The sequence below is a fragment of the Lactuca sativa genome, chromosome 2 (genome assembly GCF_002870075.4).
Source record: "Lactuca sativa cultivar Salinas chromosome 2, Lsat_Salinas_v11, whole genome shotgun sequence".
In the NCBI taxonomy this organism is placed as follows: Eukaryota; Viridiplantae; Streptophyta; class Magnoliopsida; order Asterales; family Asteraceae; genus Lactuca; species Lactuca sativa.
The window spans coordinates 220,544,787-220,564,676 of NC_056624.2; the positions used below are offsets into that span (position 1 = coordinate 220,544,787).

Consider the following 19,890-nt stretch of genomic DNA (forward strand, 5'->3'; position numbering starts at 1 on the left):
AATGCAAAATAGACCCATAAAGGCAATAGATCTGGGCTCTACAACTCCTAAATAAACAGATCTAAAGATATCTCGGCATAAGAGAGCTTTCATATCAACATAAGGCTTTAAGAAGGCATTAACAAGATCTAAAAAAAAGGGTTTAAGGCATAAAAGAGAAGGAAATCCGAAAATACCTCTAAGAGCTCTTGCTTTCCCCTTGAATCTCTGCTCTACAATCCTTCTCCTTGCTCCTTTCTTCTTCTCCTTCTTCAAGCCTTCACAATAGCACACAAAATCACTTAGAATCACTCAAGAACAAATTAGGGTTTTCTCACAGCTTTAGAGGGTGAAGGAGGCGAGATTGGGGGCTATAAGGTGGCTTAAATAGTGGGCAACCCGGGGATTTAGGGTTTCTCCCAGACGGACAGACTCGCCGAGTCCAGAATATGGACTCGCCGAGTCGCCAGCTAATCACGTGCTCGAATTCCCGACCCTACTCGGCGAGTCAGGCTATGAACTCGCCGAGTCCCTCTTGCAAAGATTCAAATAAATACCAAGGAATTATCATACCGGAGACGGGTCGTTACACATACACTATTAAATCTAAGTGTCATAAGGTTTCTCTCCGATTTATGAAAATGATGGTGAGGAAACAATTCCACTAAGTAGATTTTAGCTAGATAGCAATTGTGATATTTGCATTCTCCAAGTCGTTAGTGGAGCTGTGTGGTTAATCGACACACTAACATGGACTCGTAAGAAGTGGCAAAAAGGTCTAAACAATTGAGACTGTGATTACGACATCCCTTTTCATAGTTCTAAAATTGTTTAGACACACCTGTGAGCTATCTAAAAGAGGTGTATGATTTTGATAAAGTTTTATCAAAACAATATAGTATCAGAAATCTGAACTTTTGTAAGAAAGTCAACTGATTTCTGAGTACATGTCAAAGCTAGTAGGAGCATAAGTGTTATGCTAATAATCATCATGTTAGTGGGAGCATGATAATTATGATAAAGGTTGCAAGTTAGCAATGTCAATTATAGAAAATAAAAAGTTTCAATTGGGAAAGAGTTGTTTTGCTATAATTAAGGGAGAGGAAATTATACTTCATCTCAAATCTATAAGCTTAGATCGCGAGGTTTTAATCATTTAGTCAAGGATATATATATATATATATATATATATATATATATATATATATATATATATATATATATATATATATATATATATATATGAATTTCATGTTGGAATGGCTCAACATAAGGAAATTTTGTATATGAGTCCATTATCTGCGTTCTAAAATTCGATTATGATTATGACATCCTTTTTCATAATATGAGTTATGAGAACTTGGCAAATAGAAATGGAAATGTCATAGCAAAAGACTGGTTTAGTCTTTATGTGAGACATCATGAACCGTGTCCCATATGCTTCAGATATAGGATCGATTACATGTGCTATATTCATCATTTCTAAAATTTTCCAACTGCCTGGGGCATTAAGAGGGGAAAAGGTCTAGAATTGGATATGATTAAAAGGATTAAACAATTGTCGAAGACAATCTAAGGTTTACCAAAGATTGTTTGCTCAAGGACAGTTGGAAGTATAGTGATAATTTTGGAAAGATCATATTGACATAATCTGTAAGGAGGCAACTCTTGTTCAGAAGTGATAGTCAAAATGGAATCTGGAAATGTTTCAAAGTTATAAATTATTCAATCTGTGTAAGATTAGGAAAATTAATGCAAGAAGGATATTTCCAAGGAGCTGATCTCCTTTGGAATGCTCTGTAATGGTTGCTGTCAAGTCTTTCTGAATTTGTGCATAATCATTACAAGAGGATCAATGCATATAAGTTTAGAATCTAACAGATTTCAGTAAATGACATTAATTTGGAATTCTTGCATTTGCAGTAAGGGTTTGGGACTGTGAAACGAGGATCGTTGGAGTTATGTTCAATTGATCTATTTCACAAAGTAAAGATCAATAGCCAAACATAGTATGCATACTTGGTGTGTGGCATGACTAGTGTTTAGAAAACATAGTGTACATGCTTGGAGCATGGGACAACTATTGTTTTAAGTTAAAGAATAAAGTTGATAGCTGAAATAGTATACAATGAATAATGTGTAATCATATGGTGATAAATAAAAGGTGTTTTATTTATGTTCATAGGTTTTGATACCATATTAGATTCAATTATTCGTGTGTTTCATTTTGCATGTTTTGACTTCCAGAATAAACTAGGTCATTGTTCTGGATGACTAAGTTATTCAAACCATCCACAATCGGTCATATGTTTGTAGCACCTGGTTCCTGGTATGTAAAATTTATCTAAGTGTTTTGATTTTTAGCCTTGGACTCGGCGAGTTGTAGGCCCGACTCGCCGAGTAGAGACGGGATATGGAGCACGTTTAAGTTGGCGACTCGGCGAGTCCATATTCTGGACTCGGCGAGTCCCCGTTGTCTGATGAAACCCTAATTTCAAGGGTTTGCACCCTATTTAAGTCATCTTATGCGCCCCCAAGCTTGCCCCCTTCACCCTCAGAGCTCCCTATATCGTCCAGCCCTTGTTCCTTGTGAGATTGAAGTGCTTTGGTGTGTTTTCTTGAAGATTTTGAGAGCAAAGGAGAGTAGATCAAGAAGAGAAGAAGGAGGCCAGACATCTTGGTGTTATTTCAGTGATTTCCTTGAGGTATAACTCAGTTTCCATATGTTTTCATGCTTATAGTCCCTTATAGCTCCATTAAAGTCCTTCTTGAGCCATTTCTGTGACAACCGTCAATTTTCGGTCAAGTCAAAGTCAACAAAAGTCAACAAGTCAAACCGGTCAACCCAATTTGCCGTGAGTACTAGAGTTTACGTTACGTAACTTCTAAACAACTCTCTATTCTAATGAGAGATCATAAATCGAAAAGTGCGTTCACCTAAATCTCCTTAACCTAAAACGGTGGTACGTAGAAAGCCAAACCGATACAACAATGTTACATACTCATCGGGAGTATGCAAGATCCCAAATCAAGGCTTAACGGGGTTTAAGGACCTTGCAGTGCGTAGTCGGACACTCAAAAAGGTCACCAGTGAAACCTCTCCCACATATCTCTAAGTATGTGAAACCTCTCCCACATATCTCTAAGTATGTGAAACCTCTCCCACATATCCTTAAGTATGTGAAACCTCTCCCACATATCTCTAAGTATGGGAAACCTCTCCCACATATCCTTAAGTATGTGAAACCTCTCCCACATATCTCTAAGTATGTGAAACCTCTCCCACATATCTCTAAGTATGTGAAACCTCTCCCACATATCTCTAAGTATGTGAAACCTCTCCCACATATCCTTAAGTATGTGAAACCTCTCCCACATATCTCTAAGTATGGGAAACCTCTCCCACATATCCTTAAGTATGTGAAACCTCTCCCACATATCTCTAAGTATATGAAACCTCTCCCACATATCTCTAAGTATGTGAAACCTCTCCCACATATCTCTAAGTATGTGAAACCTCTCCCACATATCTCTAAGTATGTGAAACCTCTCCCACATATCCTTAAGTATGTGAAACCTCTCCCACATATCTCTAAGTATGTGAAACCTCTCCCACATATCTCTAAGTATGTGAAACCTCTCCCACATATCTCTAAGTATGTGAAACCTCTCCCACATATCTCTAAGTATGTGAAACCTCTCCCACATATCCTTAAGTATGTGAAACCTCTCCCACATATCTCTAAGTATGTGAAATCTCTCCCACATATCTCTAAGTATGTGAAATCTCTCCCAAATCTCTCTCTGTATGTGAAATCTCTCCAAGTATGTCAAATCTCTCCCAAATCTCCCTAAGTATGTCAAATCTCTCTCAAATCTCCCTAAGTATGTGAAATCTCTCCCAAATCTCTCTAAGTATGTCAAATCTCTCCCAAATCTCCCTAAGTATGTGAAATCTCTCCCAAATCTCTCTAAGTATGTCAAATCTCTCCCAAATCTCCCTAAGTATGTGAAATCTCTCCCAAATCTCTCTCCGTACGTGAAATCTCTCCAAGTATGTCAAATCTCTCCCAAATCTCCCTAAGTATGTGAAATCTCTCCCAAATCTCTCTAAGTATGTCAAATCTCTCCCAAATCTCCCTAAGTATGTGAAATCTCTCCCAAATCTCTCTCCGTACGTGAAATCTCTCCAAGTATGTCAAATCTCTCCCAAATCTCCCTAAGTATGTGAAATCTCTCCCAAATCTCCCTAAGTATGTGAAATCTCTCCCAAATCTCTCTGAGTATGAGGAATCTCTCTCAAATCTCTCCGTACGTGAAATCTCTCCAAGTATGTCAAATCTCTCCCAAATCTCCCTAAGTATGTGAAATCTCTCCCAAATCTCTCTGAGTATGAGGAATCTCTCTCAAATCTCTCTCGAAATCTCTCCCAACTTTCTATAATCACTCGGGGCATCCCGACCCTCGAAATTGGCGAAAAATAGCCCAAGAATGGAAGTCTACGCGAAAAACGGACCTTAGGAACCGAAACCCCTCTTAAGGAACCGAAAGTACTATTCATGAGGGTCTGAACCGAAAGTACTATTCATGAGGGTCTGAACCGAAAGTACTGTTCATGAGCCGAACCGAAGCTGCTGACCCATGAACCGAACCGAAACCACTGTTCATCCGAGCCGAACCGCGCATAGAAGGAAGGTCCGAACCGATCATCGCATAAGAGGAAGAACCGAACCCGAAGGTACTGTTCATTACTGTTCACAACAGTTCCTTCGGTTCTGGCTTCCCTTTGGACCGAACCTCCTGACCCTCGCTTCTGACTTCGGACCGAGCCTTCTGACCGAACCCCCGCTTTCGCTTCGCGCCTTCGCCTCCGGACCCAGCCACCCGCGTCCGAACCGAGCCCAGCTGACCGAGCCTCGGCCTAGATCCGAAGAAACACGCTGGAAATTTGCATTTTCGCCCCGTTTTTGCATATTTTTGCATTTTAAACCCATTTTTAATTATTTTAACATGGGATTTTCACCCAAAACTTTATTTTTAATTATAAGACCCCTAAATTTATGATTTAATCACATTTTAAGGATAAAATCTTATTTAAAAAGGAGTTGGTAAAGTACAAGAAGAAGAGTGTTGACTTTACCTTATTTTATGACACAAGCAACCCCATACCCACTCCATGATTAACTCACACTCCTCCCCACCATACCTTGTCACTTCCTTGTACTTTTTACCTTCCCCACAAGCCATCTCCATGTTTTGAGAGCTGGATATCCATCCTCTCTCCTCATTTTCTCTCATTTGTTCTCAATTCACAAGAAGATCAAACTCCTTTCTCTCTCACTTTCTCTCTCTAGAAATCCGAGATTCAAGGGCTGATCTTGAGAGTTTCCTCCACCTTTGGTAAGCATAATCCATTTCCTTTAAGATTATCTCGATTATTTCCACTCAAATCATGAGTATCTTACACAAACTCCATTAAATTTGTGTTAGAGCCTCGAATCTTCAAGCGAATCTTCAAGTGTTCTTGGGTTGAACACTCCTCTTCTTCAACACTTATCTACTGAAATCACACAAGGTGAGTTCATACCCCTACATTTTCATGTTTTCATAAGTTTTTAGGGGGGGAATACAAGTTAAAACACCAAGAACATAACTAAAATTTTCTAACAGCTTTCATCAGAAAAGTTAGACTCCATTCACGGACTGTTTTGGACACCTTAAACATTTTAGTTTTCAAAACTGTTTTAGGTGCATGTAGTTCCACTTCTTAGCTTTAAAATGACTACTTGCACATCTCCATACGATTTTTCTACAATTTATGGTGATTTCTACAAAACTGCCTATCATTTCAAACACCAATCCGGACCAGTCTGTGATTATGGACTTTTTCACCTAAGTTACAGGTCATTAAAAATCATGATAAAAATTATGAGTAAACTAGACACATTTTGGGAACTCCCAGAATTTACGGATTCAGTTTTCGACTTCGTATGATTTTTCTATGAATTTTCAAAAACAGTGTAGAAAGGCTGAAAATTTGTTAACAGCTTGTAATTTTTACAACACTTTGTATAATGTTGAGCAAAGTGGATAATTTCAAGTTCTAAGTATTGAATGTGATATGTTGTAAATTTTATCATCATAAACTGAAAATAAGTCATTCATGATAAGATTATTCATTCATTTAGAACACGTATATATATAAACTATAATAAGCATAGTTTAATGGATTTTATAATCCTAACACTTTTTCATATAAGAGTTCTTATATATTACAAACGTTTTGGATAAAACTATAATAGGTATAGTTTTAAATACATCACATAACACACACGTACGAAAAGGGTACATTCATACAGAAAGGTTTTACACTCCCGCATACAACTTGTAAACTTGTTAACCTAGATTGTGAGACATTCTCTTTCCGTACGTCCGAGTGCGGAATATAAAATCCTGTACGTTATAATCAGAGTCTCCTGGAGGGAGAACGTGATAGTTATATATAGATCTATATTGGGTTTGACACCCCACACCTTGCTGCTAGCTACAGTTGGACCTGCAGGTCTACGGGTGATAATTGTCATTTCAGTTATTCGACGCCTGAGAAACGTCGTGGCAGGTTGATTAGTCTTAAGTATGATTATAGCGGCTCACATAAGGATATAACAATACATAAAGTTTACGGGATTTTTATAAAACTTTAATGGGTTTTTATGTCGATTTTAAAATCACTTTTATCTCAATAAGTACCGATATTACTGACTACATTCGGTTTTTGGTATTTATGTCTACACATCATTTGAAACCACATTTATAGCTTTAAGTATAGGCGATACTTGTTATTTTCTCAGTCCTAAGACTTAGGACTACATATACATCAAATATTAACATACAATAGAAGTTTCGGGAACATCGTTTAATTCAAGTGCGTTTATGTCAATTTAAGCACATTTTATTTTCCTTTAATAAGAAAGGTTACTTATACATTTTGGTCATCGGTTATGAGACTACATTACATAAACTTTATAAAGAAAATATCGGATTTTCTGAATACATATCATATCATTTTTACAAGGAAAATGGTCTAATTCTCCAATAAAATCTCTTATGAACTCACCAACCTTTGTGTTGACACTTTTTTCAAAACTACTTGTATTCTCAGGAATTCAGTGAAAACAGGAAACCAACAACGTTTTGAGGATGGGACGATAAATCGTCAAACAGTTCATTTTGTTTCATAATGTAATTGATTCAAATCATGTAAACATATACTTTGGTGTAACTTTTTCAGTTATATTTATGATGGTTGTATTTACTTTGAGCACTATTATACTCGTTGTTGTGATACTCTACATGAAGTCCTCCACCCTCGAACGTTTCCGCCATCCTTGGTTTGGGGGTGTGACAATTTCCAATCTTGATTATGAATTAGGGTTTGTAATAAGTTGATTAACCGTTAGATCTAGGCATGATTGAGCTCCAGGAGCTTAGATCTACCGCCTTTATGGAGCCATATTGCATGAAAGCCCTAGATCTACTCTTTTAGTGCATTTTGAGCCCTAAAACCTTCATTGGTATTTATTTACACGTAAAGTTGGAAACTTTACGTGTTAATCAAGCCCTAGAAACCCAGATCTATGTATGGCATGAGCTGGATTCAAGCAAAATCGAGTATATAGTATTTTCATGTGAAAGACTCGGCGAGTTGAGTCGCGAGTCCCCGAGTTTTCCCCCTTTTCGTGTTTGCAGAGTGGAGTAGTGAGTCATGGGGTGTGACTCAGTGAGTCGGAAGCCAGAATGACCCATGAAGGAACTCGGCGAGTCAATGCCCTGACTCGGCGAGTCCAAGGCAATCTTCTTGCCTCGAGATCAGACTCGGCGAGTTGTTCATACAACTTGGCGAGTCTCAGCATAGAATGTTCTTCGGATGAAGATGAACTCGACGAGTTGTTCATACAACTCGGCGAGTAGGATGAAGGACTATTGGACATCGGTTAGAAGGAAAACTCGTCGAGTCAATGCCTAACTCGACGAGTAGAGACGAGATTATGGTTAATCGACTGGATAGGGACTCAGCGAGTTGGCAAGCCAACTCGGCGAGTCTGGTCAACTGGAAGTTGACTTTGACTTTGACTCTTGGCTTGGTTAGGGGTAAATGATCATTTTACCCTGAGGTCGGTTAGTAGTATTTGATTGAGTGTTTTGTGGGAATTATAGCCGGAGGATTTCCGGGGCAACAACGGCAGAAGACAGTCAGTTCCCACGCAGATCAGCAGCTACTTTGAGGTGAGTTACCTTCCAGTAGTGGTGGGTCTACGGCCACAATGCCGGCCCACCATTAGGAATTGTATGATAGATGATTGTCTCTGTGATATTCATCTAGGGTTGCTACTACCTGTGATATGTTATTGTGCTAGTATGATATGATGCTACGTGCTAGTGACAGTAGGGGGAGATAGTCCCCCAGATTACCGGTCGATAGGGCCGAAGGGCGGTCATGCCCAACCATGCTAGATATATTATGTGATATATGTGTTATGTGGTAGTAGTAGGGGGTGAAATAGTCCCCAGTACCCGGTCGAGAGGACCGAAGGGGAGACCAGCACCCATATATGCTAGTCAGTATCCAGTCGAGAGGACCGAAGGGGAGGCCAGCTCCCAGATATGCTAGTCAGTATCCGGTCGAGAGGACTGAAGGGGAGGCCACTCCCAGATATACTAGTCAGTATCCGGTCGAGAGGACCGAAGGGGTAGGTTCGGCACCCAAATATGCCTGACAATATATGTATGTTATGTGATTGTATGGTATGTGGTATGTTGGGGGAACTCACTAAGCTTCGTGCTTACAGTTTTCAGTTTGGGTTCCAGGTACCTCTTCTTCGAAGGGGAAGGAGCTGGCGCGGTAGCGGCACATCACACACATGCCTTGTATTCCGCAATATGAGATCTTCCTGGGGATTTGTACTCTGACATTATTATGTTTTATAAAATGTTTTTCCAGACATGCGATATCTTTTATGCAATGATTTGATCGGTGAACGTTTTATTTCTAATGTCTTGTTAAGTATATGTTTTAAAAATGAAAATTTTGGCTCGTATTTTTGGGATGTTACAATGTTGGAAGTAGATATAAATTAAGACTGTCATGGATTGGCTTGTAGATGTCTAAGATGTTGGACAAAGGGCTACAACACTCATGAGTGCTCATAAGTTCTGAGTATTGGATTTAAACCGCGCTCATTGGAATCACTTCATGGATTTTATCACGAGAGATCAGGAGACGATAATATATTATATTCTTCAAACCTAGAGATATGAGTTGGTTGTACATTGATTGCACGAAAACGCATTCGGTAACTCGGTGTTATAAAACGTGCCTTTGTGTATGATTCAACAAGTAGTAGAACAAGCCATATGAGTCGAAGTTTATCCATTCCTTTTACCTTCGGGATAAAAGCGATATCCATGGGACCCTCTATGATTTGATGATGACAAATGTAAGTGCTCGGTCGGGCCAGGACTGATCTGATTTGTTCAATTAGTCAGTCATCATAAATCGGAAATCGGGAAACAACAAATGGACAGAGAGAATGATTATAATCCATGTCTTAGCCCATAAGATATCTAGAATGGAGGAATATATGATCCCTTATCTAATGGACAAGTCATTGACAAAGGTCAGAGTTCATCTACAAGGTCAGAGTTCGACAGAAGTTTTTGAGAGCTACGATTGCCGGTCGGTTCTTAAAGTCATTCACAATAATAGTTTTAGACTTATCCAAGTGGGAGACTGTTGGATTAATGTCTAAGTCCATAACTATAATTGGTAAGACTTGACCCGACCCGGCATGGTCCATTTGGGTTGCATGGCATCATGCATTTGGATAGACTATAATGAGAGAAATAACACTTAAGGTTGGTTAATATATTATAAGTTCTAATATATTAATAAGATTATTTAATTAGTATTGATCAAGAATTAATCTAGGATTAATTAAGTGACCAAAAGAAGACTAATTAAATATATGGGTTGATTGTGTAAATCATCCATACTTATATAGTGGGCTAATGCTCCATGGATTATCTAGTTGGGCTAAAACCCATATGATACTTCATGGATGCTCCATGGTGTTTTTGTACCCATGGATCATGGAAATGAAAGGCCATGCCAATTAGGGTTTACATGGTGTAACCCTAACTATATGTGCATCTTATTCTTGACCAAAATCAGCACTAATATTATTCTAAAGAAAGGGCTAGCCGATTTTAGGAGTGTTTAAGTTTCTCTCAAGTTATTCCAAGTGTATTTGGTGTTGTGTGAACCATTTGAGGTGTCACACTTGAGGCACTAGGCACTCAAGCTTCATGAAGACATTCTACATCAAAGAGGTATGTATTCTATCTTGTTATATTCATTATTTTGTAAGCTAGATTAGGATAATACCTTGGAATGTTCATAATTGCATGTATAATAGAGAAAACATAGATCCAAGGTATTTATGGTTGCATGTACACTTAGGAGTGTTAGAATGCTCAAAACCCAACACTAATCGGTATGGTGGTTTTGTTATTGGCGTCGATCCTGGCAACAAGTCTATTCGAAACTCTACTTGTCTATCAGGGGGCAATCCAGGAAGATCTTCGGGAAGGACTTTCAGACAGTCACACACCACTGGTATTCTTTGTATCTATTTCTTATCCTTATTTGCATCGATCATAGATGCCAAGTATGACGTGCATTCCTTGGATAAATATTTTCTGGCTTTCATCAGGGAAATGATTCCAAACTTCACTCTATGTTTGTCCCCGTACACCATAAATGGCTCTTTTCCAGGTGGGTTTACTCTTACCATCTTCTTCTTGCATAGTATCTCGACATTGTTTGCACTAAGCCAATCCATTTCTAGTACGATGTCGAAGCCATTGAACTCAATGGGTAACAATTCATCATGGAATTTATTCCCGTTTAAATTGATGAAGATGGTTTTAATGCAATCGCTAATAGATATGAATTTGCCACTGACAACTTTTACAACTAGAGCATTATCAAGTTTATCTACAAGCAATGCTAGTCTTCCACCAAATTTATGCGACATAAAGGAGTAATTTGCTCCAGAGTCAAACAAAATATTGGTGGGAAATACATTTACACGAAAGGTACCTAAAGCGACATTTGTTGCATCATTTGCTGCTTCCAGGGTCATCTGGAATGCTCTTGCCTTTGGCATCGGCAGAACATTAGGCCTTGTTGTCTCTTTCTTCTTCGGGCAGTCCTTATAAATGTACCCTTATTCGTTACATCCATAACACACCTTCTTGTTGGATGTACACTAATTGGTGTAATGCCCAGTTTTTCCACACTTGTAACAAGTGAATTCCTCGTCACACTTACAAAAGTGCTTATTTTTTCACTTCTCACACAATCTTGCTTCACCTTCTCCTCCTCCGAACTTCTTAGAACCAGACTTTGAGAAATTTATTTTCTTGTTGGACCTCGAAGATCCATCAAACTTCCTTTTCTCTCCTACCCCAACTCTCTCAAGACCCTTCTCCCTTATATGGGTCTCAACATTCTTAGTTGCCCAGATGGCGGCTTTCAAGGTGGTTGCTTGTTTGACCATTAGACCAAATTCTGCCGATAATCCATTGGCAAACTTTTTGACCTTGGAGAGATCAGTTGGAACTAAATAAGGAACAAGCTTTATTTTCTCCGCAAAACTTGCAGCATACTCGGTGACGCATATTCTTCCCTTCTTTAGGTTCTGAAATTCATTGTTGATCTCCAGTGGATCATGCTCAGAGCAGTACTACAATTTAAATTGCACTAAAAAGTCTTCCCAAGACATATTGCTAGCTTCTCCCTTGGGCGTGGTATCATCTAGTAGCTTCCACCAGCTCAGTACCCCTGACTTTAATAGTGTAACCACAAGAGCGGTCTTCTGTTTGTTGTTGAAGTCGCAACTTTCAAACATCATCTCCATCTCGAAGATCTAATCCATGACTTCCACCAGTGTTGGGCTTCCAGAAAGACTCAGTGGTTTGGATGCCATGAAATCCTTGTACTTACACCCATGTCCATCATTTCCTCCATTGGGGTGGTTTCTTCTAACCACTTATGGCTCAGCATGACTGATAGTCTGACTATAGTCTCCTTCATCTGATTGTTCAATGTTCAGTTCAAGATGATCAACATGCATAGTAGGTTCATCCATATTCTATTGAAGTAGACGCCTTGTTTCTTCCATCTGACGATCTAACATCATTTGGATCATTGCTTGTACCCCTGCCACCGTGATTGGCTCGGGTGTAGCTGCTACTCCAGTGCACACTCAATCACTTATGGTTGAGGCTGCTGATTGCCATTAGCATTTCCATTAGCGTTTCCGAATCCGCTTCGGGTTCTTTCCATGTTGATCTATACACCAAATTATGCGAATTTAGATCTTTTTTTCGATAGACGTTTAAATCCTCATTGTCACTTTGAAAATTACATGTCAGATCTATTATCGTAGTCGAACGTTTAGAAATTTGAACACATAAAGTTTCCACATCTGGTCGGCAACAGACCATAGATCTGATCAAATAATGGCATATAAGGCATCTTTATATTTATAACATAAATCATTGAGCACATAAAAGTATTTTATACATCTTTCCTAAAATAAGCTAGTGCTCGTGTCTAAAATATAGAAGACACTCATCTCACAATAACCGCTTAGCATTCTAAGTTTAAGTCTAGAAATCCTACAAGTTCCTAGTTTGCTTAAACTAATGCTCTGATACCAACTGTGACATCCTCAATTTCACGGCCATAAAAGACCGATTAGTTTTAAAGTTATATTTTCACGGGCTTAGACATTTAAAGTCCGTTAAAAAATCATAACTTTGTCATTTGACGTCCGTTTTCGTATGTCTTTATATCGTTAAGCTCCTATTAACGAGATCTTCGATTCTCGTTTAGATTGTGTCGGCTAAAAACTGATCGATCTAAAATTCGATTTCCGGACTACATACTGTTATGCCAAATCTTAGAAAAATCATAACTTCCTCTAACGAAGTCATATTTGGACGTTCTCTATATGAACGATCTCGGTTTAACGTATACTATGACTTTCGTTTAGATTGCTAAGGCTAAAAAGTATTTTATCGCAAACTCACTTTTTACGATACACAACGTTGTACCAGTTTTGTTGCAAAACTTCCTTTGGTATTTAAATATGTCATTTTTGGTTCCTTGGATTATAAAGGTGTAGCCCTAAGAGAACCCTAGTGGCAAAATGGTAATTTTAGGAGCAGGAGTAGTACGTTGGGCGTACATATGAGTGCGCTAAGCATGCTAGGGCGTACTAATGTCTGGGTGAAACCCTAATTTTTAGGGTTTGAGGAGTATTTAAACACCTTTATGGATCACTTAGCCTCATCCTTTCAGCCTCCAAGCCCTTGAGTCGTTCTTAGCAAACCCTAACACCATAAGAGAGTGTTTTGAGCTCAAAGTGCGTTATTTGTGTGCTGAAAGGAGAAGGAAGTGCATCAAGGAGTCTAGAAGGGAAAACAAGCTTGTGGATCTTGGATCATAATCTTCTTGGGAAGGTCCAGAAGGTAAAAAGTTGCTACCTTTATGCTTGGTTTTCTTAGATCTCATCTTGGTAGCTTTATGATGTTCTTTTGTCCCAAAGAGTCCCATTGTTGTGCATGTTTGGTGTTGGACATTTTGGGCTGTACTTTTAGACCCTAGGAAGGGTTCTAAGCCATAAAAATGAGGTCCCTTTATCTACTTTGACTCCATGCTTTTTATGGAAGGTCTTAATGGATTAAGACCACGCATTAAGGACTATTTGGATGTCTAAAGTCATAAAGTTGGAGACTTTACGACTCTAAGGTGCATTTGGACCATGGATCTAAAGTTTGGGCTCAAGTGCTTAAGTCATTAAGCACTTATTGAAGTTTTGGACTCTGCAAGGGTACACCCCGCGTACTTGGTCAACGTCCCCGTTTTCCAGTCAAATGTGAAGCTTCAGTACGATGCGCGTACCTCCGGAGTACCCCCCGTGTTCTCGCATGGTTCAGCCGTTTGCGAGTTAGCTCGGCTGGGTTGACTCAGTTGGGTTGACCTGGCTGGATTGATTCAATGAGTTTATGGATTTTGACCAGTTGAAAAGTTTGACCATGTTTGACCAACTTTAACTTTTAAGGGTCTTTTAGGTATTATTAGGTTATGATGGAAATTGGTCACATGGTGGTTGTAGGCATTTGAGTTGTGAGTTGAGATTCAGAGTCATGCCTTATTAGGTTTTGTGCTGCTTGTGAGGTGAGTTTTCCTCATTATATTTGCGGGTTGAAGGCACCAATGTCGACCCTTGGATTGATATCCTGTTGTGCATGTTATGCTATAATGATCTAGTAGATCATTATCCCGGTAGTTAGGATGATGCTATGCTTAGTGATCTGTAAGATGTGATTATTTGTTTGCTAGCTGGTTAATAGTATGGTTATTTGTATTATGTGCACATGATTGGTTCGTGGTTGAGGCTTCACTGCGTTGTGCGTAAGCCAACATGTCGGGGCATTCCAACCCGATGGTTGAGGGCCTAGGGTATTCCATCCCGAGGATGATTGGACCCATAGTATGTTGGCATTCCAACCCGATGATTGAGGGGCCTAGGGTATTCCAACCCGATGGTTGATTAGACCTATAATATGTTGGCAGTCCAACCCGATGGATGAGGGGCCTGGGGTATTCCAACCCGATGATTGATTGGGCGCATAGTTTGCTGTTATTATATTTGTGCTATTTGTTATGTATTGATATTTTTTTATTATTATAGATTGCTACTCCTAGGTTATGTTATGCGAAGATTAAAAAGAATGAAATCGGGTAGTTTTGTGTAATACTGTCCACAACAGTGAGTTGAAATAATTGTAATATTTTCAAAGCATCAGACTTTCAAATACCAAAAGAAATTGAAACTAGAGCAATTTGGTGCTATTTATTGCTTCTATCCCCTTTTGGGTCAAATCCAAGAACTAGCAATGTACTTTGCAATGTTCAGTTGTTTATAAAAAAAGTTATAAAAACATTTTATTTTTTATTATTTTCCTATTAAAGCATCCCATTTCAAAAGTACAATGCTATAGTTGGGTATTCTTAAAATAAAACCACCCAATTATAGCATTGCAGCTTCAATGCACAATGTTGTAATAATTGTTTTTTAAATAAAAAAACCCCTAATTCTTTTAATAACATGACACTTAATGGAACTCACAAATTCTTAGGGTCTTCATTGCCTTAATGAGATAGTAGTGAATATTGTTTTTTTATTATTATTTTCTTTCCTTTTTATCTGGTTAGAAATTATATTGTTTTCTTTGCTTGTACATCGAGTTGCAATGAGTTTTGGTTCTCATGAAAGGAGTTTATGCTTGTACCCAAGAAACATGGTGCAACAATGAGATACATACGTTATTCTTAGAGCCCAAGAGATGTTATCATGATGTACACTCTTGTACATGCAATGGACAATTTTCATGTTTTATGATAAAGCAGTGGCCATTTCTAATTGTTTATGATAAAACGGTAGATATTCATTATCTTCTACATGTTAATTTGATATTTGTAATTCTTTGTTCGTTTAATATGCATTTATTGGGAATGGAAAAAGTTTTTTTTTATAGAATAATTTTGTAAAAAATCAAGTTATATCTATTTGTCTGTCAAGGCTATTTTTATCAATATTTCCAGGTAATCATGTATTTCAAATGATGATATCTAAGATAATTGTTGGCAATATTACTTAAAAAATTTTAAACATCACCATTTTTAGAACTTCTAACTATTAATTTTCTAATTTGTTGCATATTATACAATGTGTTTAAAACAATCTTAAATGTTTTTATATAAGTTTTTTTTTTTATTTAAAAGCAAACTTTTTAATACATGAAAGAGAAATTAAATATTTTCTTTTTTATTTTTTCATACCCATTCTTCTACCACTATGATCACAAGTGTAATATATATATATATATATATATATATATATATATATATATATATATATATGACAAGTGTCACAATTAAAGAAACTTATAGATTCGTTGATTCCTACCTCCATACGCTCTTTGGAATATATGTTTCCGAAATGAAAATAATCATCGAAAGAAAACTTATAGTCGAAATGAAACCAATCATAATTAAAAAAAAAATACTGCCTATTATATTGTGCGGGTACTATTTGTTGCCGCAAAACCGACCAATAACAATATGTATTTGCCTTCCTTTTCTTCAAATATAACGTGTTTTAGAATGGTCACTGTATAATTAAATATACATTGTTTTGAGTTTATATTTTTTTTAGTTACTATGATCCAATGATTTTAGTTCACAAGATGTTATTGAAAATTTTAATACATAAATGGTCTCAGTGGTATCACAAATTCTTAGTTTTCTACCCAAAAAGAAACTAATTGCTGAAGCAAAATATTCACCCGCATTAAAATTAATCATTGTCTGCCGAAAATATACTTATGTATCCATATCACCTGGTTTCATTGTGGTTTGGTATACATTAAAGAAATCGTTGAAGTGGGTCCCTATGGTCCAAAAAATGCTGAATTGAAACTAAAGTTTGGTGATACTTGCCAATACATTAAAGTAATTATTGTCCGTCGATAAAAACTAATTGTTGAATCATACATGTTTCTAAATAGAAATAATTTTAAAAAAAAACTTATTCTTACCCTTTGTGCGGGTAAACTGTTAGTTAGTCATTAGGAATCATGCAATTTGTTAATCAAACAAAAGAAATAATTTCTTTTTATTTATATAAATAAATCACTTCATTCTTTCTTTCTCCTAGATCATACCAAATAACACCAACGAGATCAAATAATTTGTCTATGTAATGTTATTTGCCATAATTCATTTTATTTTTCTTCTCATGTTCATACATATTAACCAGACACGGATATGCTACACGGATATGTTACTAAAGATAGAAGAAGAAAGACTGACAAAATTACATAAATGGTCCTCGTGGTTGATAAAATCGACCAATTATGGTCCTTATGACGAATTCTTTACACAAATGGTCCATGTGGTTTCTAAATTTTGCAGAGACGGTCCTTTAGGCTAACAACGTTAAGTTTTTCAATTAAGTTCCATGTGAAATGACATATTTGTCCTTCCAGCATAGGGACCATTTATGTAATTTGTTCATACCATAGGACCATTTATGTAATTTTCTCTATTATTTATTATTGTTCTTAGTTCTTACTTAATTTATTTATATATTTTAGTATTTAGACATTTTGAAGGTTTTGTTTGAATATATTGTTTAATGTTTTTCTTTTAAATTTTTTTTGCTAATATTTTTTAACATTTGTTCAGATTTTTATTTATTTATTTTTTTGATGTTTTTTCAAATATGTTTTATGATGTTCTATTGGAATAATTTTTTCTAATTATTTTACTTTTTGTTCTAATATATTTTTTAATGTTTTTATTAGGTTTTGTTTTTTTAATATTTTTTTAAGAATTTATAGTCACCGTAATTATAATTCGTAACTTACTTCACTTACAATCATTTTTTTTAAATATAGATAAGCTTATATACTTATTATTTTTAATTCATATATTTAACTATGCAAAACATATAATGTTGTATGAGTATTACTTTTGTAAAGTTTTTTTATGAACGTTTTTTGTAAAAAAAGAATTGTAAAAAGATTTGCTAAACTTGAATAGAATTAATATAGATATGATAATTGGAATACATATGATAATCGAAATTCGAAACGGGTGTCAGGTTATACATAGGCTAATCAAAATATGTATAACTTAAAAATGCACAAAATGTCTAAAAAAAACTCGAAAACATTACATTTAAATCCAATATGAAACGACCTGGTCGTACTTGGAAAGATTGTGAGACGGTCTCAACTTAGCCTATGTCTACCTAATATATATTAATCATATTCACGTTTAACAAATATTATACACTTTTTTATAAACAATATTTATAAAAAATTTACAAAAATAATAATTATACAATATAGTTAAATATTTGAATTAAAAAATAATTATTATAAAACCTGATAAAAAAAAAAAGAAAAATGAAAACATGATTGAAAGTAAATTAAGTTATGAATTATACAATAACAATGCAATCTTTTAACAAATATAAACATACTAAATGTTGAAAAATGTATTCGAACGTAATGACAAAACAAATCCAATAAAACGTCAAAATAAAAAACAATAATAAATGTATTTGAAGAAAACGTCAAAAAGATTAGAAAAAATAATTTGAGCAAGACGTTAAAAAAATATTAGCAAATATATATATATATATATATATATATATATATATATATATATATATATATATATATATATATATATATATATATATATATATATATAAACAAATCTTTAAAAAATCTAAATCCTTAAATATATAATTAAATTAAATAAAAACAATAATAAATAGTAGTGAAAATTACATAAATTGTCCCTGTGGTAGGAACAAATTACATAAATCGTCGCATGCAGAAAGGGTAAATATGTCATTTCATATAAGACTATAGTTAGCCGAAAGATAAGATTTTAAAACCACAGGACCATCTGCGTAAAGATTTAGCCATAAGGACCATAATTGGTCGATACCAGTCCTTTAATAACAATCGCAGGGATGAGATGCTACAGTCGACCTGCTTAAGATTCAGACACGCGTCTCAACGGGGAGATGTTTGGTTCCAAACAAAATACACGTCCCAGACCCTCTTCATTGACCTCCCACCACGTCATTATACCACGTGGCTAAATGCATGTCAATTATCATCTTTCTTCTACACAGTATATATATTTCCATTCATGTCGTATTATAATACTGCATCAAAAGACTAAATCTTCAATATATCGAAAGAGTAGAAACAAAATGGCATCACAGCAACAAGGACGCAAGATCTCCGACCAAGTCTCCGAACAGGAGAAAAAGGAGCTCGACAAACGGGCTGCGGAAGGCGAGACCGTCGTTCCCGGTGGTACTCGTGGAAAAAGCCTGGAGGCCCAGGAACGCCTTGCTGAAGGTATATATATCTTTATTTTGCTTTTCATCATTTCACATGTACGTAATTAACTTCCTTACAATATGATCATTCATGAATATAATGGTGGTGTTTTAGGGAGGAGCAAGGGAGGACAAACGAGGAGGGAGCAACTGGGGACGGAAGGGTACAAGGAGATGGGTAAAAAGGGTGGCCTGAGCACCGAAGAGAAGTCCGGCGGTGAACGTGCGGAGGAGGAAGGAATTCCGCTGGATGAATCCAAGTACAGCAACAAGATCTCAAAGGCTGATGAAGATAAATAATCGATATGTAGTGTTTGTTTATAGAACGTTAATTAGCTAGCTGTTTGTTTTCAAGTTGATCTTGTGTGTTGTAAAGTAGTATAGTAGGTCATGATCTTGTTGGTAATTTTGTTGTGTACTTCCGTCGTGGATGTATCATGCATGGCGGTAGTCCTTTAACCAGAGATGTACTAGCTCCTACGTTTTATAATGTACTCATATGGATGTTAATATCGATCTTCGTTTTGTTTTTGGGTTGATTTTTTTGAAACATCTTTTTGAGGAAAGAAGCAATAATTAAACCAGCGACAACCATCAATGACTTAACATATACTGCGACAATTAATATTGATTTACTGAAGTGGTCAGCGGTTGGCTTTCCGGTGGTTGGAGTTGGTCTCTGCCGCTATGTGGACGGATCGGGACCTGTTCTGGAGCAAATTTGGGTGAAGCCGGTTCCCTGTTTGGACTAGGTGTAGGCTCGTCTCTTTTGGACCGGTGTCGGTTCCGTGATTGGGTTGAACCGGTCTGTCTTACTAAATTATATCCGTTCGTTAATATTAGTATA

The 19,890-nt window shown here is 36.6% G+C and overlaps 1 protein-coding gene across 1 annotated transcript; it reads left to right on the forward strand.

The window, feature by feature from the left end:
* The first annotated feature begins 18,866 nt into the window (after positions 1-18,866).
* On the forward strand, positions 18,867-19,574 carry LOC111879841 (protein EMB-1). The gene is made up of 2 exons (XM_023876273.1): positions 18,867-19,062; positions 19,159-19,574. The coding sequence occupies exons 1-2, from the start codon at positions 18,912-18,914 to the stop codon at positions 19,341-19,343; spliced, it is 336 nt and encodes a 111-aa protein (XP_023732041.1). The 5' UTR covers positions 18,867-18,911; the 3' UTR covers positions 19,344-19,574.
* The last annotated feature ends 316 nt before the right edge of the window (positions 19,575-19,890 follow it).